The sequence below is a fragment of the Apteryx mantelli genome, chromosome 13 (assembly GCF_036417845.1).
Source record: "Apteryx mantelli isolate bAptMan1 chromosome 13, bAptMan1.hap1, whole genome shotgun sequence".
Taxonomy (NCBI): Eukaryota; Metazoa; Chordata; class Aves; order Apterygiformes; family Apterygidae; genus Apteryx; species Apteryx mantelli.
This window is the reverse complement of record NC_089990.1, coordinates 16,664,176-16,691,467: the sequence shown is the minus strand read 5'-3', so window position 1 is coordinate 16,691,467 and position 27,292 is coordinate 16,664,176. Positions and strand designations below refer to the sequence as shown.

Here is a 27,292-nt window from a genome sequence, read left to right as displayed (position 1 = left end):
GAGGAAGGCAAACTCATTCTTACATATATCATTATCTAATTTGCATAGTAAGTAAAAGCTTTTAAGAGCACTGGAATGAATTTGGATGAAAGGAACAAACAAATGGAAGTTAGTAATATCCATGGAATTACCAGAACTATTAGTGGAATTAATTTTAGTGCCATCAGAACAATGCCCTAAATTAAGAGAAAGAGAAGGAAATCCTCTTAAATTAAATGGCACACAAAGGAATAAGCTTCTAGTGCACTGAAATGTAAAGTGACCTGTTAAATGTGTAAATATAGCTCATAAAACAGAAGAACCTTTTAGACTAATACCTGTTAAGTGCTTTGCTTTTGGTCTGTGCCATAGCGAAGTTCTTTGAAGGGTTGATGCTTCATTTAAATCACAGTAGGCTTCCAGTGACACAGGGCAGCTGAGACTGCAGCAGTGAAATGGTTAAAGTTAAAATACTGGTTCAAGTTAATAGTTAAAATAAAGTTAAAAGAAACAGATAACATTTTGGCTTCAAACAGTGTAAAAGACTTCTGTTAAATGGGAAAATTCCCCCCCCTCCCCTTTTTCTATTCCTGGCAAGGTCCACCCATGTACAACTTAAAGCGCAGCAGCATCTGAATCACGTATAAAATTCAGCACGTAAGAGATATTTTAAGCAAGGTGCTCAGACACTATGCCAGTGAGCACAACAGAGACTGGTTGACAGAACAAAGTTAATGCATGCTCTATTCAGAATTACTCTTTGTTTCGTAGCACAGAGTGCAGGCGACTGACAGCCATGGCAGGAAGGGCAGTGTTTCCACCAGCACTCACTACTCACAGTGGGATCTTTGTGCACTTCGAGAACACAGCACAGCCCCTCTCAGCTGACATCCACCAAAGAAGAGGAGTTAGCTTTAAAATTCAGTCAAGTGCCAGGTAGCAGATTGTTGTAGCTGAATGGCCAAGAGTCTTCAGGTCACAGGACTCAACCAAGGAGCTTACAGGAAGATTACCATTGGGAAAGACCTTCCTCTTTCCTCTTTAAAAACATGCTTCTCTTTAGATCAGAATAAAATTTTGCTTGATTTCCATGATAGCATTTGGTGTCACATCATCAACAGAGGTGGCTGCTTATGCAGGACAGGAAATCAATGAGTTGGCAAGCTGTTCTGGGCACCCCTACCAACTGGAGCATTACTGATTTCTCTCTCTATGGCCCAGCTGGTCTGTTAATTCTGCTGAAATTCTCTGCACTCTCAGGTGCTGTTGATGAACTTAAGGTTGGACTCAAGCCTGTGTGAGCATAGACTCCCAATGCATAGCTCTGGGAACTGCAAACACAGTTACTGTTGGCTTCTCCAAAGCTCATGCTGGGTTGATTCTGGTTTAATTTAAATTTCCCCCTGACTATGTTTCCCTGTGTAGGGAAAATGGAATTAATTTTGTTATGCTAACACATTATTCTTTATAATGAAAAAAAAAAAGCTACCATATTCAGTTTCCCTAAATATGTCATAGTGGGGAGAAAGAAGAAACTGGGTTTCATAGGTACACTTTCCTTTCCCATTGTTACAGAAAATTACTTTTTATTCGCAGGGTTAAAAACAGCCTGGCATTCATTATGTTAGCAGGACTCTTCATGTGAGGGATGGTTGTAGCCCACCAGCCTAAGCAATTCCATTTACATGTGTTCATTCATTACTATATAAGAGGGAGATGTGAGTAACATGAAAAAATTAAATTGATGTACTTTTCCTAACCTCAAACACAGAAATGACTGAAATCTTCAAAACTTTCAGCCTGGACAAACATCACCATCACTCTGCAGGAATATTGAGTGTATCCCGGTCTAGCTGGAACACTAAACAGCAGAAAAGAAGGCCATATAATAGGCAGTGTCAGGGAACTTGATACTGTGAGTGACATGGTGGGCCCCAAGTATGATGCTTACCCTTTTAGATGGTGCTTTAAGGCCTTAGATAATCTGTTCTGACTTCTGCGGAGGACAATGAGGGCTTTTTTGTCAACTCCCATGGGACCAAGAAGCGTTCCCATGGTACTGAAAGAGCTGTGCTGCTGTTGATCAGTTAGGTTGGTTCATCGTGTTACTCTGGTGAGTTAGAGAAAATCATTTTATTATGAAGGAGAATTTCTTCAGTTTATCTAATGAGTGAAACAAAACCCCTCTCAGCTCTGCAAAATCACTGAGACAAGTGGGTCTTCAGAAGCCCTGAATATCACATCAGATGCTGATATAGGTTTCTTCAGGCAATTAGCAAAGCTTCAAGCAGCGACCTAAAAGAAATAATGGCTTTTATTGAGTTAACGCAGCCATTTCTTCCATGAAGCTTCTTGTGAATAATTCTTGCTGGAAAAATTGTACATGATTTCTTTTCATTTATATTTTAATGCAATTTATTATACAACAGTGACCTCCATTCAGGGTTCAGAAGATCAGAGTACTTACAGTAATCTTCACAGCACTTTGTATCTCCAGCTACAGCTTACATTCACAGCATGAAAAGAATAAGAAGTTAATGTACCAAATCAGAAAGTCTCTGTGTGGCAGTGTTAATCTCAGTGTTGAGTTATTATTTATTAGTAGTATTATGGTACTGTCTAGAGACGAGGGCCTCATTGTGTTGGGCACTGCATAAAATACACAAAGAAGATGCTTGCTCTCTCGAATAGCTTACAGTTTAAGTTTGAGGATACAGACAAGAGATACTGCAGTTATCATTACTGCCACAGCCAGAAGCAAAACTCCATGCTTATTGTGGATGCTGACACCAGGAATAAAATTACCTACTGACAGAGAATTAAAATGAAAACATTATTCTGGGATCAGAGCTCAAGGTGCAAGAAGATGAAAAGAGCTTCCTTGTCTGATTTCATGCAAGGCCAAGCACGATTGCAGATGGTGTCTTGCTACACTCTTGGCTACATTAGCCATCCATAAGAAGCTCAAGAGGTGTCAGGCACCTGAGCTTCTAAAGCAGCTGATCATGGAGATGTCTGCATGCTGCAACTGTGGGTAAAATGATGAAGCAGTCATAAATCCCCATGAGTTAGAGAGCGCCTGAAAAGAGTGCACCAGGGACAGCAGCTCTACACATGGCTTAGCATGCTAGCTTTTGGCATCGCAGCTGGAAATGTAGACATGTGTTCTGGTTTACACACTGCTAACCATTCCAGGATGCAATGACCTTTTTTGATACATCTAGTAAATAATGTGTGGCGCCTCTCTGTTGAATGCTATATTTGTTTCACAACTCACTTTTACCCAGTTTCGTCTGAAAATGAGTCTGATGCAATCACTTTGTGATTGCATTGGTGTGCCCTCTGAACAATTTTGAACTGTTGGTTAATTGCACCAAATTCAAGAGACAGTAGGGGTCTCAAGCTAATTAAGTTTCATAGAGTAGACAGCCAGGGAGAGGGAGGAGCACTTTCCAAATACAAGTTTGTGTCTTACCACCTGGGATTCCCATCAGCCCGCCTTTACTGGCATGGCAGTCCACAAGTTACCATCATGTCGTGTGTGAAGGACTATGGGAAGAAAATAAAGGAAATGTATAGGTATATGAGGAGATAACAGAAAACTAAGCATACTTCAGTTAAAAACAGACAGCTACAAAGTACAAATCTGTAAGTTAAAGTCAATTCCGCTGTTCAGGGAACAACTGGTTAAGTAACACATTACGGCAAGAACTGAGAACAGGGGAGGCAGATACCTCTGAGTGGATGCAAATAATTACAAATGCACACTTGCCCACATAAATTGTGAGACATCAACAAAACCCAGTTTTCCAGGTAGATTCAGAGTCTGCCCGGAAATGCACTGGTGTAAAAACTAATTTCCCTTTTCAGCAGGGGATTGGGTTCTCAGTCACTCAAGCAGCAAAACTCAGCCTGTTGTAGTCAAGCATTTACAAGTATTTGGTTTAAATTTTTCTTTAGATACTCAGTCACCCGCTGCAGACCGCAGGAACTGCTGCTTTTGGCCTGAAAAGGCCAGCTGTAGGCTAATCTGCTTTGCATGGCCTGTACTGTGTGAGGCGTGAGTGCTGCAGGAGGGTGCTACAGTACCAGGAGGTTCTTTGATCTGACTGACACAGTAAAGCAAAGACATGGGACTAATAATAGTACCTGGCACTTTTACAGTCCTAGCTGCTCAGAGCACTTTATCAGTGAGTTACCCCTCAAACTATCTTTGTGGAAGATGGAATATCCCAATTTCATGGATAGGTAAACTGAGACACAGAACTTGGCTTAGAACCTGGTAGCCTCACGTTTGCTGTGAAGAACAGATCACCAGGTTATAAAGCCTTCCTGTCAAAGGAAAGGGCTCGGCAGACAACGGAATCTCTTATGGCAGATCAGCTGTGCAGGCCTGCACAGTGCAATTCACTTCTCCCCACTACCAAATGGACACCATTAGCATTTCTGTCCAGTCTTGTCTGAGTGCTGGCCCTGGGAGCGCAGCCTCCTGGGGAGGTGGCCATGCCACTGGATTTGTGGAAAGGTCATCCCTGCGCAGAGGGGTCACACAGGCTGTAAATGAAGTCCTAGCCATGAAATCTGTCTCAAGTGCATTTGTTCTCTCTCTCTCTCTCCTTTCAGAGTCAGCCCCAGGCAATGTCATATTCACAACATTCCTGCTCCGACAGCATGACCGAAGCCAGCCTGGCGTTAGTGTGGTAAAACTGCACCCTGCTACCCTGAGCAGCAACCGAGCCCAGAGCCCGCAGTGAAGGAACCATGCTGAACTGAGCCTATATCCAGGCTATTCCCTGCTAAATAGGTATATATCTTCCCTGCTGTAAACAGGCACTTTCTGCTTCCTTTAGAGATAGATCAAAACACAGATCTTTCCTTTTTCTCCTGCTCTGTCCTCGCCAGGTCCTCTTTACCCTGCTAGCAACTTGCTGCATTAGTGTGTTGTACCATGGACTACTACCACATTTTTCCAACCACAGATCATCAGCCAAAAACCTTAGCAGAGTAAAGATCTGGAGGTGCAGAGCAAAAGAAGTAAGACCCCACCTGCTTTGCAAGACAACACAGGTGATACTTTCATAGAGTTTGTTGACAGGAATATTGGCCAAGCAGAATGAAACTTCACATTTTCATTTTGAGCCCACACCCTTCTGGAGGGGTGAGGTATGATGTGTCTCAGGAAGCTGGAAATAAGGCGCTGAATAAAGAGAAACGCTTGCACAGAAGATAGGTGAGATGGATGGCTCATCCTCCTCTCTGCCTACCTGTCAGGCTGCACGCTCTCCCCAGGCTGGAGTGAGCCAACTGGCTCCTGAGGTTGGAAAATTAAGACACAGAGGGGACTGACTCATATTCACGTTTTGTCCACAATAGTCCATACAGAAACAACCAGCTTATCCTCATGAATCTGTAAAACAGAGTCCAAACTTGTGCAGAGCTACCAAAGGCAATACAAACCACTGGCTGCAGGATGTGGCTACCTGCTCTGCTTAACTACACTTGAAAAAAATCCTAGTGGTGTCTGCCTGCCCCATTAGGTACTTAAATATCTTTGGGATTCTAGTCTTTAGCCTTTTGTGCCTCACAGTCCCCCACTGTTAAGTGGACATCATAATCTTCCTGAAAGGGCACAAGAGAATAAATATATTTATTAAAGAATGTGAGTCTTAAACAGTAGGTTAATGGGAGTCACTTAGATAAATAATGTAGTCAACTAATAGGTGAAAGAGAATAATAATTTATGGGCTGAGAAGAGAAAGGAACACGGGTCCTGATCTCTGAGTTAATTCTGTTTCCTCACTGCCATACAAAGCAGGGAGAGCTGACGAGGAGCAGTGTGTAAACTTGAAACAAAGCATGTTTCTGCAGCTGGATGGAGTCAAGCACAGCACTGCATTAGCACGGAAAAAAAGAGATTCACAGCTTCATAGCTCGGGGCTGATTTCCCCTCAGGGAGTGAAAATAGACCATCTCACTACCTCCTGCCACTGCTCCGGTCCTGTCTGTCTCAGCCATTCATCAAACACAGCGAAACTCCACGGCACGTAACCAAGCAGGATCAGAACTCGAATCCCGTCAGGCCTTGAAAAGGGATTAAGCCAATGTCAGAACAATTAAAATGTAACATCCTTTTTGATACAAACCCAACTTTGAGCTTAAAATGGTCTCTTTTTTTCCTACCAAATTGTTTAAATCTTAGTCATTAAGCTGCAGCATCATAAAACTTGATAAGGATGAAAGATAGGGGATGCACAAACCTCAGGAGCTTCTGGCTGTTTTCTGGCTCCAACACATGTGAAACCAGCAGCCGAGAGTTCAGCTGCAAAGGGCCCTTTGGGCTGGGGGGACAAATTGGTGCTGAAACTGTGGGTTATTTTAATTGACACACAGCTGTGATGTAATACACACCACTGTCATGCCAAACTTGAGTAAAAGAGAAAAAAAATCCAACTGTCCCTACTTCCTGAGCACAGGAAAGCCACAAGAAGCAGGACTCCATGTCTCCACCATGCACATGGTCATGGGCTCTTGGCTACGCAGGGCGCACAGCACAGCACAGCAACGCGACAGGGCCAGCCTTGTCAGGCAAGCGGCTGCCTTGGGCAGCACGGGAATGAAAGCCAAGTCCCAGACCTGCTGCGTAACGGGAAATGGATTAAGACATGTATAAAACAGCGTATTTGTTCCTAGCAGTGCTACAAAAACCATCAAGTGAGCGGGAAGGGAGCAAAGAAAATGGCTTTGATTAAATGGAGCTCTATTGGTTCGAGCTGGGCTTCTTTAATAAGGTGCCTTTCCCTGGTTTTATTCAGGATCGTACACATGAGGCCTCTTGACCAGAAGGAGTCTTAAGTTCTCGGTAACTTCTGCAGCTGCCAATGAGTACTTATGTTTTAGCTTGCCCGGGGGAAACCCTTATTGGTATTTAAAACATACCGCTCTCCTCCAGATGCCTCTTTTTAAAATTTCTTATCTGTATAGCAGAGAACAGAAGTTGAAACAGGCATTAAATTGATATTAAGCACCAACACCTGAGCTTGGCCTGCATAGCTGGTCTGGGCAGATGTGCCAGATGTGCCAGGGCCAAGCATCCGCTGGGAGAGCAAACCAGCTGCCCCAGTGCCACACTGCAGGAGGGGCAAGGGGGCTGGCAGAGCGGCTGGCCAGTCAGCCCCAGGCCTTCCCTTGTCCTCATCCAGTGCTGGCTCCGAGTGGCTCTTCCTCGGCTGCAGTGCACATTTCGGTGCCTCAATCCTCACGTGGAGTCGTCCGTGCCAGAGTCGCAGGGGCAGGTGCCAGCTCTGCCGCCGGGCGCTTGCTCCGGCTCTCTGGCAGGTGTAAATCAGGGGTTATTCTGCCGCAGTCAGTGGAATAGCGCCTGATTTACAACATCCTACATAAGAGGAGAACTTGACCTTACACTTCAACATCAGCGCAGCTTCCTTTGTTGAAAGCTTCTTAAGCAAGACATGTAATCAATCCCGGAGAGCCGCAGAGCGGCAGCGCTCGGGCTGGAGCCAAGCTCTGGGGCTGCGTAAGTCGAGGCTAGGCTTTCTGGGGAAATTGCCTGATGCGGGCTCCCATGACATCTATTCCTAGGAGCTCGCTGGATTTTCTTTCTTTTTACAGGAATGAGTGTTTTTCTGTTTTGGCTTCATCCAAAATGGACTGTTTTAGATTAATAGCATCCACAAAAAGAATTTTTCTGTAGTAACTGCAGAGTTTTGAAGTCCTACTTACCTATGGCACTAACCTTTCAGACAGACAAGCTCTTAGTGAGCTCAGGTCTTTGGAAAGTCTGGCCTTTATAGGCATTTGGTGTTATTTTAGAACCCGAGAGGAAAAAGCTTACTGGCTTGCCTCTGTTTTCATGGCCATAATTATGAGGGCAGTCTGGTGACGTAACTTGTTTGGGAAATAAATGATAGCTTTCAACAGCAAGTGCTGTCAGACACTTCGTTCCTTGTAGCTATTTTAGAAATCTTAATACATTTTGCACTTCCACAGCACCAACTGCTGCTCTTATTTATGCTTATGTAAATCCCATGCTACGCCACTGGCTTCAGTAGAGCTAGTCCATGTTTGCACTGGTCTGCAAGGCAGCGGAATCTGGCTTGTGGTGTAGGTCTACATACGCCTTGTGGTGTGATCTGTTGGTCCAGTAAACGCAATGGGCGAACCATGTGGACGTATTTAGCCTTAATTCTCTCACTAGTTGGAACTATTTACCTTAGTGATGTGGACCACAAAAGCAAAGGCGGAATCAGCCTTCTGGCATTTTCACACTTTAAATAGAAGAAAATGGGAAGACAAAGTACAGAACAAGGTATTTTTTGCAGAATAAAACAAACAATTTATTGTGATAGATATATTAGCTGTTGCAGTCGGATACCAATCCGAATGGAGAGCTAATGCTCCAGCTGCTGCAATGTACACAGCATCATCATGCTTTCCTCCCTGCACATCTCTGCATGCCGTTCACGGGCGCGAACCTCCCTGCGTGCTGACGTGAGGGGGAAAGTAGCCCAGCTACAGGGCTGAAACCCAGGCAGGGCACTTGCCATTGGCCGTATGTGGAAACCCCCAAAGGGATCTGATTAAGAGCACTTAAAGTACAACCAGAGACTCCAAGATAATAATGATCCTTGGCCCTTTTCCCCTTCAAAGCACTTTACAGTCTTGGCTCGTCACCACACCCCTGTGAGGTAAAGACATATTATTGTTCCCACTCAAGACACAAGAAACGGAGGTATGGAGAGGTGAAAAGCTCTACTGGCTCAAAAGCTAGGCAAAAAGTCAGAGTGAAAACAAGTGTCTGCACAGCCTGTGTACAACACAAACCATTTTTTACAAATCCTGTGGGAAACAGCTGGCTTTTGAAGACGTTCCCCGACCGTGTTTGGAACCAAAACCCTGCAGAACTGAAAAGCTGAAAGGTTCATTGACAAAAACAAAATGAAGAATGACAATACAGCATTTGTATTATATTTATAACCAATAGAAATGCGCGTGTGCTGCAGTCTTTGCCATGCCGGCCTGCCGTGCAGCTCACCTGGAGGGAGCGAGGTGCTGCCGGAGCGGCGGTGCGTGCCGACGGCAGCCAGTGCTGCTCGCTGCCAGCACGCCGCGCAGCAGAGATGCTGCTGACGAGCCGCCAGCTTTCGTAACCAAGCTCACCTTTGTCCTCGCCGCAGACGCCCTGGGAGGCTTTTATCCCCCTCTCCGCCGTCCAGAGGCGAGCAGGCAAAGTCCGATTCAGAGACTCGCTGAGGTCTGCAGCCTGTTTTGGGCAACTGCTTGGTGGGGCTGATTCACTTTGCTTGAGAAACTGGTTTCTGTCCTTCTCCACCTGCTTTCAGGTGAGTACGTGCCCTTCTCCAGGCCAAGCCCATTGGGATCATTCGCCTTGGAGCGCCTTCGCCGCCAGGAAGCCCCGCGGTCCCTCCGGGGCCCTTTGGCAGGCCCAGCGTGGTTGCTACTGGGGCGATGTCTCCTGCCCACCTGGGCCCCCGCGGCAGAGCTTGCACCTGGCTGCTGTACATCCTGACTACCCCTCTCACTTCTGACCTCAAGAGATGTTTTCTGCCACCTAGCTCTGGAGAAAAAGGCTCTAGAGAGGAAGAACTCACTCCACGGTGGGGACGATCTCACCAAATCCCTCCCTCCAGTAGGGACCAACCTGGGGACACTTGTCCCCGGGGGATTTCCTCCGGCTTGCCATGCCCGTGGTGTTCCTTGCAACGCTGCCTGGGGCGAAGGGTAGCACCAGCCGTCTACACAAGTCTCCTAGAAAGCCGTCATCATTTCTGGCTCTGTTTAAATGAGGCAGATTTAACTACAGGTGCTATTTGTGTATGTATTTCCTGTTTCTTCCTACCCTTCCATCCCACCTCCATCCTCTTGGCTCTCCCCAGAGCAGGTGTCAGCTCTCCCATCACACATTTCTGGGTTAAATGAATTAAGTAAGTGCTCTGCCTTCCACAGTCCTCACGGAAGTTGCTAAATGAGTAGATGCGGCACTGCAAAACAACCTGTACAACCCCTCTGCTCTTCCTCATGCTGGACAAGGCTTTATTTTCTATCTAGGCCAGCAGATATTTACATTTGGAAATAAGGAATTGTCAAAAAGTAGCTCTGAAATCTAGATTGTTAAATTTCTGAATAATAAGAACTGTCACCTAAAAAAACATGGTGCTATGTAAAAACAGAGATGAATATGTTTACATTCATCTATAATTACATTAGAAAAAGGACAGTGGACCTAAGAAATCCCATCCTAAATTCGTCCTCTAGCCCTTTTCTTCTAGTAATAGCACATACGCATTTGTACATGTTATTAGATTGACACTGTAGCATCCTGGACAAATCAAATTAATTCAAATATCTCCAGGTACAAAATGCTGTAGCTATGAAATGAACACATAAAATATATGCAATTTTCCCCTGGCAGTTTATTATGGTATGAAGAAAAAAACATTCTGTGCTTGAAGCTGACATTATATTACAAATGTATTGCGAAGTATGACGTGACTATTAAAATATGATTACACAAAGTATGAACATTTTAAGAAGTTTACAGTACAGTGAATCTTTTATAAACAGACTCTTAAATATACATAGGACAATAGTAGCTGACAAAAACATCAAAAATTAATTATTAATGTTTATAGACTTTTCCTCTGAAAAAAGTCTCACATTAAAACAGAAATTATGAAAAGCCTTAAAACCAGGAACAAATCACCTGTACACTACAAATATACATGGCAGAGGTGTGCATACCAGAACTACCTTTTCACTGGATGATACAGTCGCCAGGAAGCCTTTGCAACGTCCGAACAGTATTTCCTCTTCGGTGTAACTCATTTCACACAGTGCAGTTCCCCAGCTGGCTGCAAAGTACACACGCACACACACACACACGCACGCACACACATGCACACGTCAACAGCTGTAATATCACAAGCACATACCCGCTGCCGGACAACAGACTGCGCACTGTCAGTGTCTCACTGATGCCGGAGTGTATCAAGCTGAGAACTTCCCTGTGATCTTGCGAATGGGTCTCTGCGGGCAGATCCCTGAACGCACTGACAGCCCTGATGGGACCTGCACACCGGAAACAGTTTGCAAGATTGAGGCTATGAGTGAATCAGCAGTTTCTTTTATATATTTTTTTAATGCAACTCCTCAATCTTTCGTCTTGATATGGGAGAACAGATGCCACATTTGATTTCTGCTTAGTCTGGTTGCAATGACACCCCTAGCTCATGTGTTAAGTTATGTCAAAAACATAAGTATTTTATGCTGTAATACACAGTATTACTGAAACTAACAATATTATTTGCATATTTATAACAAGGTATAATGAAATCCCTATAATAAAACCAAAAGTTATGCTATAGATTTATTTACAAACAGTCCAGCAAAGAAGTATAAATACTTCTATATTTAAGTTTTAGGAAAACATAATTTACAAAATATTCAAATATATACAGTCATCTGAAAAACTGCCAATATTAAACTTTGATGCAGGCAAAGAATTGGCTGAGTCCATTCATTCTGTATTGAAAGACGGGGCTGTTTTCATGGGTTGTCTCTTATTTCTAAAAGTCATACTCATGTTATTTACAATGAGACTGCTTCTCTCTCAGCTAAACGTGTCCGGAGCTTTGAGCATGCTGTCCCAAAATGTCGTCTATCATTGTCAAATTGTTCAACCACTCTTCGTCATTGCTGCTGCTGTTCTTCATGAGAGAGTCGAGGAAGTCAGTGTCGCTGCAGTTGCCAGGCATGATGGAGTTACTGTGCTGGGGCACAAAGTCATAGTGTGGCAGCTCGGCGGCAGCGCTCATTCGGCTGAACGTATCGGATGGCTGGCCCGCGGAAGGGTAACTCGGCGGGCCAAGGCCTGAGGCAGGATTGAGCTGGTTAAAACCGGACACTCCTTGTGGCATGGATTTCATAACATTCATAGCTGGCAATGGTCCTCTGGTTAAATTGTGTCTCAAGTTCTGATTACTCATTGAGCTCAGGCCCTGGCCAGACTGCCCCATGCTTAGTTTTTGCATCTGTCTGACCTGGACGCTGGGAGCAATCTGATTAGGTGGCACTACGGCCTGCTGGGAAAACTGTTGACCTGATGTATTTGGTCTCACGTTCTGTTTAGAGAAAAGAGTGCTACTGGAGAACTGCTGCATGCTGGCATCCATTTGGCTTTGATTTGGCATCCTTGGCACGGCAGTTGGTGTCCACATCTGGGCAGATGAATTGGGATAGACGTTAGGGATTCTTGGCATACTCGGCTGTCTCAAGTGTTGTTGAGTTGCAGAGTGATTTGCTAAGGAACCAGAGCTAAAGCCTGCCATCGCCATTCCCGGCCGCACAGCAGAGTGGCTATGTACTGTTTGGCATCCCGAGTTCATGCCCAGCGAGTTCTGGCTTGGCCGCAGTGGGATGTTAAAGTCAGAATTAGGCGGAAAAATCCCCTGCTGCTTGCCAGGATTGTGTGGAATCATCACCATCGTCCCACTGCTCTGGCTGGCCGTGGCGGGGGCAATGCCCGAGGCCAGGGTGCTCTGGAGCAGGGCTGGGTTGGACGGCAGCATGCGGTGGTTGGCTGGAGGCGCTGGCATCGGCTGGCTGCACTCAGTAGGAATCGGCTGCTGCACAGCTGCATACAAAGAGACACGTTAGCCACTGAGCGCACGTTCACCCTGGAAACATGGCAGCTCCTTAACAGGCTGCTCTTCCTTACTTATCTCTTTCATTACACGGGCCTCTCCTCTGCGTGCTTTGTAACACAGTCACTACTGGAGCGATAAGGAAATGGGTGAATCTCACGTTATGTGATAAAATGCGGAATGCTTTTATTTCAGGGCAGAGAATCATTAAGAGCCCTGTATTTAATCAGACCCCAGACCCTGGCTCCTCGAGGCTTTTAATAGCATGCCATTTCCCTTCTTACCTTGAAACTGATTCATCTGCTGAGCCACAAACAAACTCCTCTGCTCAGATGTTACTCCCAGCATGTTTTGTCTCTGCTTTTCCTGGGAGACAAGAGGAGTAATAGTCAAGTTGCAGTCTCTCGACAAACAAGAATAGCAGCAGACACTTGAAGTGTAGCCACTGTCAGCATTAACAGCCTCTCCAGCGCACACACAAACATACACACACACCCCTCTGCAGAGACTCAGCCCAGACAGTTCCCTTCAGACTGGATCTTAATTGCTCACAGGCCCCTTCTTGCAAAGGTGTCCTTTAAAGAGCCCGGCACTAGGAGCGCAGCCGTCAGCAGACGCTGTGCAGGCCGCCCTAGGCAGTGGGGAGCTGGACGAACGTGGAGACCTGCGGGTTCACCGGGCTGCGAGAGCAGTGCAGCACACCCAGGGCTGCAGCAATCCTGGCGTCTCCCCAGCGCCTCTTGCGCTGACTTTTTGGACATGTTCTCTGAAGTACCAGATCCAGGGGCAAAAGGTGCCCAGAGTCTATTAATGAACAGCATCTGTGGCAACATTTCAGGGACCCACAGGGGACGAACAGGAGGCTGCTGGTGGCCGTTACCCTGCTTGGAGGATGGCTCTGCTCATGTGGATCACCTCTTGTGCTAAGTGCCGCTTAAAATCAAAACAGAGCAATGAACCACAGGAAGTCAGGGATCCTTAGAAATGCCTCTGAGAAAGGCATTGCTGGCTTTCTCCAAGTGACCTGATTTGTATTTCCCACCATTTAATCCCAGAACCTGCCCACTGCACTCACATCGCTGCTGTGGGCAGCAGCTGTGACTGGGGCAACTCTCCATGTACACTGCAAGCTGAGGCCTGGCCAAACTCCCACCATGTTCGAGCAGCCAGATGAACTTGAAGTCAACTGCTGACAAAGAGGCAGAGCTGCTTTTGAAAGGGAATTTTATCAAAGAGCAGGACAGTGCTTGGTGGGGAGGTTTACTGAGCTCCTGCTCATCTCCTTCCCCAGCCAGGGAAGGAAAGCGTGCTTTCCAAATCGAGCAGCGTGCTCAGGAGTCGGACAGGCGCTCGCTCTGCGCCGTGCACCCGACTTGCCTGTGGGATCGCTCCCATCCCTGCTTCTTCACACAGCATGTTCCAGGCCTCGTACAAGGACGTCTCCTATCTCTGTAGGGGTCAGCCACATCCAGCACAAACTGGAGCTTTATCATCTGCTCTGGGAATCCCCAGGGAACCAGAGCGAGAGGCAAGGATGGAGAACGCCCCTGCTGGGGCTGACTCCCTCCCTCTTCAGGCCTCACTTCTCAGCACCTGCCCCCCCAGCTCCGGGGCTCACCAAGGATGAGGGCCGTGACGTGGAGGTGACTGAAGTCCCCCCTTGCCTGTGAGTGGGCAGAGCAGCACTCACACTGGCTGAGCAGCACTTGGCCGTTGCCTCTCTCGGGTATGACAGAGTGGACTAACCACAGCCCTGGTCTGACTCATCCTGGCAATTCCTGGGTCACTCCTTAGCGTTTGCTGACTGGTGATTTCCCCATTCCGGTCAGTCCTGTCCTTCCCCGCCGGGCGGACAGCATGGGAGCCCGCAGAGGCGCTCGGCACCGTACCTGCATCAGCTGGCGCTTCATTATTTGCTGCTTCAGTAAATGGTTCCTCATCGTGTACCCGTTCACCGTGGCTGGTGCCGGCACAGAGCCTCCGCTTGGGATGGAGCCTGGCTCCTGAAGCCTGGCAACGATTCCAGGATTTTGATCCTGCCAAGAAAGATGAAAAAAGAAAATTAATCTCATCAGGGAGATAACAACAGAAGCCTTTATCCTCTCTGCTGATGCCCTCTCTCCAGCCTTTGGCTGTCCCATGCCAAAACACCTTGTGGATTCATATGGGCCCCCATGTCATGGGGAGGACAGCGAGGGGCACGGGACCGCTCGGACTTCAGAGAATCAGCACAAGAAGAAATGAGAGAAGTAAAAGGTTAATCCCAAATTCTCCGTGACTAGCCCAAGGCTACGGGACTGATTCACTACGATTAATGGAGTCACATGGCTGCCTGGCTGGCAGAAGGGATGTAAGTAAAGCATCACATTTCCCACCAGTTCCCCAACTGTTACACGGAAAGACATACGGAGAGAAAAGTTGCATCAGGGTAGGATTTGGCTATTGGATATAAAGCAGCAGCCTACAGTAAAAGAAAACAGCAAACTAGAGGCAGAAGAGGAGAAAAGCAGGAGTCAGGCCAGGGACCTGGGAGCAGCGGGCCCGGGCTGAAACGGTAAATTGGTGGGTTCCCTGACCTGACAAACAAGGAGAGAGCTGCCTGTGAAAGAAGAGGGGACCACGCAAAAATGCAGGGCCAGATCATGGCCTGGCATAGATCAGTGATTAAATGGGCTTGATTCCTGGCTGGTGAAAACCAGCATCACTCTAAGTGGCCAATAAAAGATCAGCAGTGATTTTCATTAGCTGAGGACTTGCCTCAAAAGAAAGACAGTTGGGGGGAGAAGAGAGAAAAAAACCCACAGAATCACCATGAAGACACAACCCCAAAGGGAAAAAGAATAAAAAAAATTACATTGAAGTCAAAATATCTTAAGAACTGGCGGGTAGTCAGGGAAATGCAAGAGAAAAACTAGACAAGAAGTCAAGGCCTCAATGAGGACAAGAAGGGAAGCGATCCTGTAAGTGCCATACCCAGGCACAGCAGTACCAGAGTATTCCCCTTTCTCCATTTTCACATCCAGCATCTACATTATTTATGATGTTTTGTTATTACTGGCAGGGAGAAGTATGTGCATTATATCCAGCATCCTTAGCTAGGCCATGCTTCCTTTGTTTTCAGAATGGAAGCCACATCCTTTGTTTGCGAATCAATGTTATCAGGAGATAAGCAAAAAGAAAATGGTTGTTGCCTTTTGACATCTGACAATTAGGACCATGCTCAGATGGAGAAAACAGGATACGAGCCATGTTTCAGAGTGGCCAGAAGAAAGCATTGGAAGGCATTTGTCAAAAGGGAGCCTTCGCAGGCCGGGGGCTCCTTTTCACAACAGCTTCACCATGAGGAATCACTCAACTCCTTCCAAGATATTCTTTATAAGAGCGATTACCAAGAAGGTCACTGAAATTACTCATTTTTATGGTGCCTCCTTTTGTTGCAGCACTTTGGTCTATTATGCAAAAGCACAATTGATGAAATGTAAATGCCTGCTAGATAATTTACTAAAAGACACAAACCTGCAGCTCATCACTGCTCTCATTATCATTCCTATTCATGGGCAGTCTCATAAGACCAGACTTTATTGCTGGTGCTTTGCTTACAATTCTGCTGGACACCTCTCCTCCTCCCCCTTCCCTCCTACCCATTTTACGCCCTCTCTCCCACCGAAAAAGACAGAGGGGAGGAAAAAAGTAAATATGATTTACTACTAATGTAAATATGAAAGTTCATGTAAAGCTAGCATCCTGCTTTCATGTCAGAGAGTGTTCTGCAGCCATAGTTAAGCTTTGAATAATGCAGATTGCCTCTAGGGTAATACTTGAAAGTGCAGGGATTCAGTTTGTGTACTCGACACATGAAAGACACTGAAATGTTCATACCACCAAAATCCCTGCCATCTATCCAATTTCCTCCCAACTTGTCTTGTTGCGTGCAGAGGTCTGTGCTTACTGAAGCAAATGAGTTTAGTGCAAGGACAATCATTCTGATGTCTAGCTCAGGGCTATTGCATTAACAAGTCATAACATTAAAATCTCTTTTCCTAATCATGTCCACCTCATTCTAATTTCTCCTAAGCATTATCAAGAAAATAATGTTGATTTTTCCATATTATTAATGGTAAAAGAAGTGTAAATCACATTACTAATTGCAGCTCTTGTGCTGTGGCAGTACAACAGCTTAATTATATGGGATTTTCTGCAGGCACCCTATAGCAATAATGACAATCAGTGAAGTTCATTTGCAAATACACAGAATGGGTTGCTGAGTTTTTTAGAGCAAAGTTGTATAACACTTAATTAGCCAGTAAAGAAACAATCTATAGATATAATTTTTGCTTTTGGGGAAATTAGGACAAAATAGCATAGACAGGAAGACAAGGAATGAATGCAAAATCTTTCCTTTTACAGTTCACATTTAGGTTAAGCCAAAAAAAGGAAAAAAAAAAGAAAAGAAAAAGAAAAGGAAAAAGTTCTATCTTTTCACCACTAGTGGGAACTACTGTACTCCCTTACAGTAAAAAATAACCATGTAAACATCATGACTAAGAATAGCTCTCGTGTAGTCTAAAGGACACTGCTATCCGTACCAAAGGTTAATGAACTTTAAACATTTTTCCTTTTCATCACTCCCCAAGAAAAATCATTTTCCTTCCCATACTAAGGCCAAGCCAAACAAGCCCTAGTCTTAACTGGTCTATAGTTTGGACTATCCCATTTTAAAATTCAGGAAGGTAGCAAAGAGATTGTAGTGTCAAAGTCAGGAACTGTGGAAGGGGTGTTCGCCCCCAAAGGCTCGTGGACCTCAGCTAGCCGTAGGCTGCCCTGCAGGACACAGATGTCTCCAGGGGATTCTTGTTCTTCAGCTTTTAAAAATATCTGTTTGCATGCGGGTATCAGGTTTGTTGTCATTTCTCTCTCCGTAACTCCTAATAAACCATGCGACCGACGGACTCGCTAGCCCCAGCGCCACACTACGGACGTGGAATTTGGGCCCGTGTGTTTGCGAGCGTGTGTTTCTGTTGCTAGGCAAATTGCCGCACAGCGGGCTTGCAGCTCCTGCAGCACTCGGAGGGCTTTCCAATTTGGCAATTTCTCTTTGAAATGGCATTGGTGCCGGCTTCACTGCTTTGACTTAGTATCTTCTGGACTCCTTGCAGGAGCAAGGAGAAAAGGATGGGATTCGAGGTTTGCAGGAATGTGTAGTGTTTATGTCAATATTCAGACACTGATAGTAACGTGAAAGCAACTGCGCACACCAGTGGAGCCAGCCTTTTACGAAAGCCGAGCATGTGTACAATGGCAGGCTGTTACGGCTGTGCGAAATGCATCTGCAAATGACTGTGTCCGACTGTAGCAAGCACGGGTCTGATCCAACAAAACATTCAGGCACATACTGACTCAAAGCGTGTGAACAGTGCTACTGAGACCTACCACATATGTTTAGGCATCTGCAACCTTTAAAAATCCACTGATGAGCACAACCTACCCAGCCTCATCATCTTATTACATATGAGACACACAACTGCAGTAAATAAGCACAGAGATGGATTGTCCTGGGGCAACACAGTTGATAAACTCCAGTCCAGTCCTCCGTTATATATCCAGTAATCACTTTGTGGCTTCACTTAAGTGAGAATGAAGAAATTTATGGCCCCTAATTCCTCTGAATCCTCATTAACAAACAGTCCAAAAAGAATTTAAAAGCAAGACTTTATGAGGATCAGAGTTAGAGCTTTAATCACTCTTTGGCAAATATGTAAAAATCCCTCTAATCTTTAATAAAGAGCATTCATTGTTTTTTAGGGCTATGTGAAAACACTAAACTCATTTATCATTATTAAACTTTCCCATCTGCTCTTACAGTGTAACTCTAAAGAATATCACATAAAGAAATGTACGTTAAATCGTATTGACTTAAGCCCAGAGCTATTGGAGATCTACAATTTATTTCAGTGAGGGCACGAAGGGGACTGCAGACTGCTAGACAGAGTCATTTGTCCACTGTTGAAAAGACAGTTATCTGCACCAAAATGGCTCTTGGAAAGGCACATTTGCTTTATAAGAAATAAGCTGCCAGGTGAGACCATTCAGCGTTATGTTACAGACCCAAACAATAAAACTAAGCCATGAATTTCAATAGTTAACAGATGGACTAATTAGAGACTGAATTCTTTGTGGTTCTAACAGATAACCAGGTCATAGCAAGGTTACCGGGAGAGAGCCGCTCAGCTCTGCACATTGCAGTAGATATTTGCAGAGTAGGTGAAAAACTCTACTTCCTAAATGAAAGCATTAACAGCCGTGGAAGAACGGAAATGCATCTGATTAAAAATGCATATAGTAGCTGCATTTAAAAAGTTTCTTCCATTTCACAAGGCATTACTGATTTGACAAATATTCCCTGCGCTTTAAATGGGGAATCCAGCTGAATTCAGTAATTATGTATCTTAAAACAGAAGGATTATTGAAATATGCCACAGCACCAAAGAATAGAAGGAAAAGACAAAAGGAAATGGGTGGTTCGGGGTAGAAAATGTGAGGAGGGGACAAACTGTTTTTTGCCCCTTGATTTTTTGGAAGCAAAGATAACTAACCCTCAAGTATTTAACAAGACATCCCAGAGCAAGTAAAGCAAAGAGGAAAAGCACGGCTACGAGACTGACGAGGAGCCTCTGCTCCTGACCCGCTCGAGGGCCCTGCCGGCTCGGCGGGGGCCCGCAGGAGGACCCGTGCTTGCTGCTGGGACGCCTATCTCCCGGGGTGGGGTGAGGTTTCATTAACCCAGTTTTGTTCTGTATTTTAAGAACGCCTGTTACATACGAGGAGCTCTGTACTCTGCTGAGGAAATGCAAATACCTGTTTCAGACGAACGCCCCTGCCTCCCCGGCTCCCCGGCACGCTGGCAGTACACGGCCGCCCGTCCAGCGCGTGCCCTGCATCTTCAGCTGGGCTGTCGCATTTGGGTAGCACTGAGCTCTAAAGTCCATGACTAAGATTCCTAGGCACAACCACTTTAAAAATACTATGGACTAAACAATTAAAACACTAATACTATTACAGGGGGTTCACCCATGGAACTGCACGGCGTGTAGGAGGTTTGTGTTTGGATCCATAAGGAAGCTGCGTGTAGCCTCCCTGGGTCTAATACACTGTGCGGCTGCATAGCAGACCTTGATGCTCCCTTTACGAAGGAGGATCACTGCCTTCATAGCTGTAATCCAGGGAGGTAATAAAATTATGAATCTGTTTGGCCAAGACATGCAAATGAAGCAAACCAAACCCAGGTTCATGATTTGGCAGAACGATCACGGCACCCAACTCAAAAGTGTGATGTCTGTAACATGCCACGATCATTTGAGTTCAGCCGTTATGTATCCTTCTTGCCTTTAGCAAAACTCTCCATTTGTTCTTTTGGAAGATTTCTTCCTTTTTCTCGCCTCTACTCTGCTCACAGCTTGGAGATGCTCTTCAAGATAAAATTGATCCTTTCAGTACAAAACTGCTGCAAAGCTTTTTGTTTGTTTGCTTGTTTGTTTTAACACAATGTACGAACATCGACAAAACAAACTGTGCAGCTCAGTGGATCTTTTTCTTGCCCATCTTTCACCCATTTACTTGATATACAACCATGTGAAATACTACCAGACTCAGGTTTCTAAGCTTATCTTGGGGGCTGTCAGTCAGGAAAAGGCTTTGTTTGAAGACTGTAAGTGATCCATGGCTATACAGTTTTGTTTTAAAAAAAAAAAGTTCTTTTAAGTTTTGCTTTCTTCTTTTCATATGGCATGGGCATACACAGCTTCCTTCAAAGGTAGTTCTTTAGTAGAAGCAACGACAAGATCACCCCACCTTGCTAGCAATCGTATCAGGAGCTCCTCCAGTCCAGCAAAGCAGATGAAATACTAATTTCCCTACAGCTGCTATACTATATTCCCCATATACTGCATATTGTTCAAAACAAAACAAAACAAGACCTTGTCAAACTATCCAAAGTGCTTTTAAAAATGCACCCAGCGTTTTAATAGGACAGCAACTGAATTCACTTAAAAAAGAATAAATCAAAGCAGTTAAAACTTCTGTGCAAGAACTTTGTCAATTTTTTCAGAGCTGGTTTCTTTCAATGAAACAAGCTGCTGAACAGCAGCAGCCATCAGAACAACAAAAAGACCTGAAATCCAGAGCGAACCATTGCAACAGTGGCCTTTCCTTTAGAATAAAATGCACGCTTTATCAGGCTAGCTGAAATCAAGCTGCTACAATACTATAACCAGCACCGTATTATCAGAAAGAGCATGGGAAGCTCATTTCGGAGCAGCGAGGAACCTGAGGCACAACCGAGGCGTGGGGGAGCTGGGGTATCACAGACACATGCAGCCCCCGGGGGCTGGGGGCTCGTGGGAGGCACATTCAGGTCTCCAGCAGCGGCAACCCCCTGCCTTCCCGAAGGTCACAGATGGCCGGGGTGGATGGGCCACCCGTGAGCACAGCCCTGGAGAATGTCTCTGCTCCACCACTGTGCGTGGACAGGGACCCTCCAGCAGGACCTGAGACCCAGCCAGGCGACCTGAAGAATATGCAAGGCTCTGCCCAACCCCTAACGGCGGCGATACTCAAAGACCGTACTCATCCTGACTGCTCTTTGTATCACCATTCTTTAAAATAAAATGTATCTGTTATTGTTCTTACATGTATAGATCTGCAGATGTAGAGATGGGTGTTGTGTACATGACTATATTCCACATAGTCAAGATCCAAAATTGAATCCTCTGCAAAGAACAAAATATTTATATTTGGCTTGTACAGTCGTCATGATTCTCCAACCCTTGACACCACCCTCTCGTTCTCACAGAGGGCAGCTTGCCTATAAATTTAATGAGATAATCTAAAACTGCATTTATCTCACCCAGTTTCAGCTGCTAGTCCTTCTCCCTGTCTCTACAAGGTTGCACTAGCTGTGATGACAAACTACAGCATCTCACATCTATAAAGTAGTTTGACTCAAGTAATCCTTGTGTTATATCAAGGCACTCTCTCTAACAGGGGTGTCGATGAGATTCAAAACGAGATGGGTTAGCTGAGCACCCAGCAGAAGCTGCTGTGGAGAAATGCACTGGCTGGATGGTGAATTTGTGTATCATAAAGAGAGAGGAGAAAAGATTTGATCAGAAAATAGTGAAAATTTCATTCTAACAAAGTGAAAGTCAGAAAATTTAGAGCTAATGAGATAAATCAGTTCTCTACCAGATCATTTTTAAAAGCTCTGTGAACTGTAGCAAAGTGGGCTGGATCACAGGAGCTTGAGAATCAAGTGATTTTTTAAGTTAATGTTTCCATGAATTTCTTTTTCCTTTTTATGCAAAGGTTCAATTTGCAGAGGCAGATGCCCAAGTCTTGTTAACTTTCAATAGGAGTTGGCTGCCCAACTGCTTCTGAGAGCCCCTCTGCATGAAAACCTGCCCACATGCAAAACCTGCATCTATATGCTCCTGATCTCTCACAAGTGCGCAAACAAAGCATGCTCTGGCACAAAGTATCACATCACTTTTTCAGTCTCAAACTTCTCACGGGTTTACTCTTTCCTGACAGATGCAACTATCCAAACACCTAAAATGGCTATATCACATCATCTACCCACTCAGGTGCCCCAAATCACCACAACTTACAAAACAAAATCTAGTGATAAATAGCAAGCTAAAATAATGGATAGAAAGTAGGCTGTGATTAGGTAGCCCTCATGATTAAATTTTTAAAACCAAGAAACTGACATGTTAAAAAAGAAAAATATATTAAGCTGACCTTGAGTATGGGGGACAAGGAGGGATTCCATTATTTTTTTAAATGGAAATTATTATTAAAACATCCGAAGCTGAACTGCTGTAACCAAGTCAACTTAATCTCCCCTTAAAAATTCCTTTTCTCCCCTTCCATTCAGATTGTATTTACAAACTGTAGATGTCTCATTTTTTTCTTGTGTCATTTCATTATTACAGAGTTGAGATCACTAGCCATCTGCAGCTTCATTTCATCAAGCTCTGATTTGTCCTTGGAGCAAGGTCATCTGGGACAAGAACATAAAATGCTGCTTTCCTCAACTGACAGTTCTTTATGCCTTCCTGTAAATATTCCCCACTAATTTTAAATCATTTTACCACTTCATACTCCCCCCTCACACACACTGAAAAGGCTGGTATACACACACATTAATAAGGATCTTGTCATTTAACTACTGCATGACATATTAGAAGCAATTAATGGTGTTTATTTGCTGATAACATAGGCATTTCAAACTCCAGCTCAAGAATCCCTGGTAGCTTCATGTGACTTTTGGATATTAGCTATGGGTCAGAAGTTGGGACCCCCCCCATTCAACATTAGCATACGCTTGGAGCGACTCTGTTTTCCATCGAGCAGAAAAAAACTGCAGTCACTGCACAAAAACTACCAGCTGCTATATACCCTATGGTGGGTAAGCAATAATAAAACATCACTAGGTGTATGTGGGTTCATTCGTTGAAATCAATAGCCTGATAAGGAATGATTTTCAGATGCTCCACACAAAGTTCCAAGCTAAAAACATATATAAAAAGAACATGGAATTTTTACTCAGATCAGATTTAACTTGCCATAAATTCTGGGACTCCTTCTCTGAAGGAGAGGCTGCCGCTCCAGACGACAGGAAAACCAAAACAAAACATAAAAAACCCCATGGTACATTAATGTAAGAGCCCTCGTTAGTACAATCACACAGCAGCAGAGAATAACTGAGTGGCCGAGCAGGATCAGCGCTGGCTCTGGGGGCAGCCTTCCTCCTGGCTTGCCCCTGCTGATGCTGCCCACGGCAGCCTGACGCTCCAGGTGCGGGTCTCCGACTCAAGGTGCGCATCTTTCTGCACCTGGAAAACTCACTGCCGGGCTTACGCAGCGGGCTCTGAGCTACGCTCTGCTGTACACAGCCATCTGGCACACAAATACTGGTGCGACAGTTTTTACCCGGGTGCCTTTACTAGTCCCAACAGTCCCACGCACAAAGGTGTGCACATCTGAGAGGTCTGCGTGCAAATGCGCCTGCGTATATGGTGCACAGCGAGGTGCACAAGCCTCCGATGATTTTCCTTGCACGAGCAAATGTCCTTTTTGACACACAGCGGCGGGTTAGCTCATGGGTCTGTGAGCATGCAATTTGTCGGAAGGAGAGTTAGAAAACGTGACCATTGAAGGTGAACTCCCAAGCCACCCCTAAAGGAGATGATCTTGAAAGGTGAGTTTGTTTCCTGACTACTCCCCTTAGTCACAGGATAAAAGCTGGCCTTACGGGCTAGGACTCACATGACCGGGTTCAGTTCCCAATACCATCGTACATGGCTTCTTCACGTGACTATGGACAAGTCACTTCATTTCTTTCTCTCTCTCTCTGTTTCCCTCAAAGGAATAAAAGCTTCTCCCTGAGCAGGAGGACGAGGGTCACTTTGCTGGGGAGCCTCCTCAGATGGTTTTTTTAACATGCCTCCAGGCTACGACCTCGAAGACCCGCAGTAGAAGTGCACTTAGTGCCTGTAATGGCGGAGAGGGAAAAGAGGCTTTTTCTGGTTCACTCCGCATACAAGTTTTTGCCCTGTCCTCCTCTCCACATCTCGTCTCCTGCCCTGGGTCCGGCCACAGCTGGTTGCATCTCAGAAGAGCTCTGAACTACACCAACCTGTAATGGTCCCCTAGGGCCTCTACCTGCTGCCCAGCTCAGTGGAGCGCAGCGTGTCCTGGCGAGGCCCCAGCAGTCCCATGACTCACCCCTTGCGTGCCAGCAAAAGCAGCAGCTGCAACAACTGCGGACACGGCCACACCTGGAGAATCCCGCGGTGCCCAGCTGGAAAGAGGGCTGTGTGCGGGAGAAGTCAGCCCTGTGTTTTGACTGGTAAGAAAAAGGAGAAGAGGCTTGGCCTGAGACAGTGAAAGGTGAGAATCCTTGTATCTTCCTAAAAGTCCTGCCTGAGGACTTATTGGGAGATCTTTTACTGCAGCCAGAACAGTCCTGCAACCTCCATGTCCCCTCCTGCATCTCCAGCCTCTGCTTCCTCCCCTCCCCAGTGTATGTCCTTCCTGTGTCAAGGCAGCAGATACTTTTGATTCAAAATTTATCCACGATAAAAAAAAATCCAAGTGCCTCCAAATACTGTCTTCTGAAGTAAGCCAACATTTCACTGAAATTTTGTGGGATTTTGATGCCTATGTCACTTAAGATAAAAGGAGTCTAGGACACACGTGCCTTTGAACATTTGGCCCACCACACTTTTGCTGTGAGGAAACAGGGAGGCATGTAAAGGAAGCAAGAAGGCTGGAGGTAGCCCACGTTCCCCGTGAGGCAGCGATGTTGCAGAGCATTCGCAAGCGTTTCTTCCGCGGAGACACTGCATGTCAACAGTTAACTTCCCTTTGTTCACATCCAAATGATTAAGGTTAGAAGCTTGCCTGGTGACATCACCATAGTTTAAACATGCTGGATATGGTCCAGGGAGCCAAAGTTATTGCTGACCCCATGGTTACTGATCCGCTCTGCAAGTAGCTGATGTCTGCTCTCACTTTATGAATTATTTAATGGGTTAAAGATTGGTTAGATCTTCTTTATGCAATGTACAGCTATACAGTGGGCAGGAGGACATAAACATGCATTAACAAGGTTAAAGTCATATACTGTAACTACACTGTCTGTTTTCAGCTTGCAGCTTTATTGACTTAATCATGCCGGCGCTGCAGCCAACAAATCATTAAATCCATTCCATTCTTTTGCTGGTTACCAACCACAAAAACAGAGGCAGGCAAACACGAAGCAAATCTCGAGAGGGGGTGGGGAGCGGCGGCGGGGTGAGGGGCAGCGAGAACAGTGGGAGCACTATGGAGCGCCGGCCTGTCACTGCGAGCACAAAGACGCCAAATCTGTCTTTACGGACTAAGTGGTTTCATGGTTTAAAGTGACACACTCATTTGTTCCTGTTTTGCAATGATTACAGAAAAGAAGAAGGAGGGTGGGGGGAAGAAAAGGAATAAAGAGCAAACTGCGCTTCTTCATGCCATAGCGCTCTGCGTGCGTATATGTACCCTCGCGGAGCACACGGACCTCTCCTGCAAACAGACGCAAGGGCCGGCGGAGATGAGATCTGTGCACTCGCTGCACCCCAGAGGGCTCAGACGGCTGCACCACACTTACTGCTAATCTGCAGCGAAGTGCAGGCATAATTAAGAGTTCAACAGAAAAGAAAGAAGACGTGGAGCACTGAAATCAGTCCTCCGATTGCCCTCCACGAGCCGCTCTGACCACTGCAGGGAGTGGAAGAAGTCCCTGCTTTCAGACCTAAGTAACAACTTACATCCCTTCACTTTCAGACAAAGGCTTTCATTTTTGACCTGGTACTTACTGTGAAGCTTTCATATTCATGTTTAGTCCCCCAAACAGAAGTGCCCCGATTGTCCGCAGTGCTTAAAGCGCAGGTGTTCCTCTGAAATCAGCAGATGTGCCAAAAGGCTGTTTCTAGGCGGCTAGTCTGAGACATTCAGGTTTGAAAATGGAGCTGTCAAATACTGGTTTTGAACCCACAAGATCCTTATTTGTCACTGCTGTCTTCCTCATTCTTTTCTTGATGGAAATTGTCTTCTCTATCGTCATAAAATACATGTGTCATGTTCTGAGCTAGGGGAACTTCACGCCAAGACACTGCTGCTCTGTTACAAGCAGGCTAGAGGAAGAATTCAGCACGAACTCTCAGGAACCTTCAGACAGCAGTGTTTTGCTTCTTTTAGAGATGCTAGACACATCCTATTTGTGAGCTTTCCTCCACTGAGAGAACATGAAATAAATTCCCTTTTTCTGGGAACGACTCAGCTGCATCAGAAGAGGATCTCGACCCTTTTCTATTTATTATGAGAAGAAGGAGTGGCCAAAGAGCTCCCTTTTCTTCACCTTCTGGGCACAAGCTGGTTAGAGCTCCCTATAAGAATAACCCAGATTTTGGCATCCTACCAGTGCAGGGGTGTGGCAGATGCATTTGCACCTTGTCCTGAGATATAGCATTGCAGATGTTTTTGAGCACAGTCATTACTTGGTTTTACAGTTGTTTTCTTTAGACCCAAACAAGCTTTCTTACAGTTTGAGTTGCAACCTTGCCTGTTTTTGTTTACCAGTCTCCAGATCCCTATCACCCAGAGATGTCTACTGGCTCCATATACTGCAAATAAACATTTCATTACTCCATCCAGGAGTCAGCCAGGTTTCCTCTTGGAAACAACAGCCCAAGAGGAGCCCATCGCCCACCTGCTTGCCCATGGTACTTGGGGTGGAGACAGGCAGCGGCAGTGGATGGCAATCAAAGATCCTTCTTTCCAGCCACAACACTGGAAAAACAGGATAGAAAGGAAAACGTTTTCCAAGGCAAAAGAAGCCACCTATTGAAGGTAATTATGTGACTTTCAGCTTCACAGTCTTCTGTGCATTGACTTGTCCCAACTGCTGCCACCTCTGAAGGTGGAGAATGAAGGTCCCTCTGGCAGAGGAGCACCCAGCCGGCGCATGCTGCCCAGGTTCCCAGCCTTCCCTCACTGCAGCCAGGGAGCAGCTCTCCTTGGGGAGCATTAGGGTCAGCTGAAAA

The 27,292-nt window shown here is 45.5% G+C and overlaps 1 protein-coding gene across 2 annotated transcripts in view; it reads right to left on the bottom strand.

Moving 5' to 3' along the window:
• Nucleotides 1–10,410: 10,410 nt before the first annotated feature.
• The window catches only part of MAMLD1 (mastermind like domain containing 1), an 82,386-nt gene continuing 65,504 nt past the window's right edge, over nt 10,411–27,292 (bottom strand). For both annotated transcript variants that reach the window (XM_067304190.1, XM_013946363.2), the window contains 3 exons: nt 14,549–14,695; nt 12,944–13,025; nt 10,411–12,649 (listed from right to left, as the gene is read on the bottom strand). In XM_067304190.1, the coding sequence (XP_067160291.1) occupies nt 11,631–12,649; nt 12,944–13,025; nt 14,549–14,695 (1,248 nt within the window). In that variant the 3' untranslated portion in view covers nt 10,411–11,630. The remainder of the gene's footprint in view (nt 12,650–12,943; nt 13,026–14,548; nt 14,696–27,292) is intronic.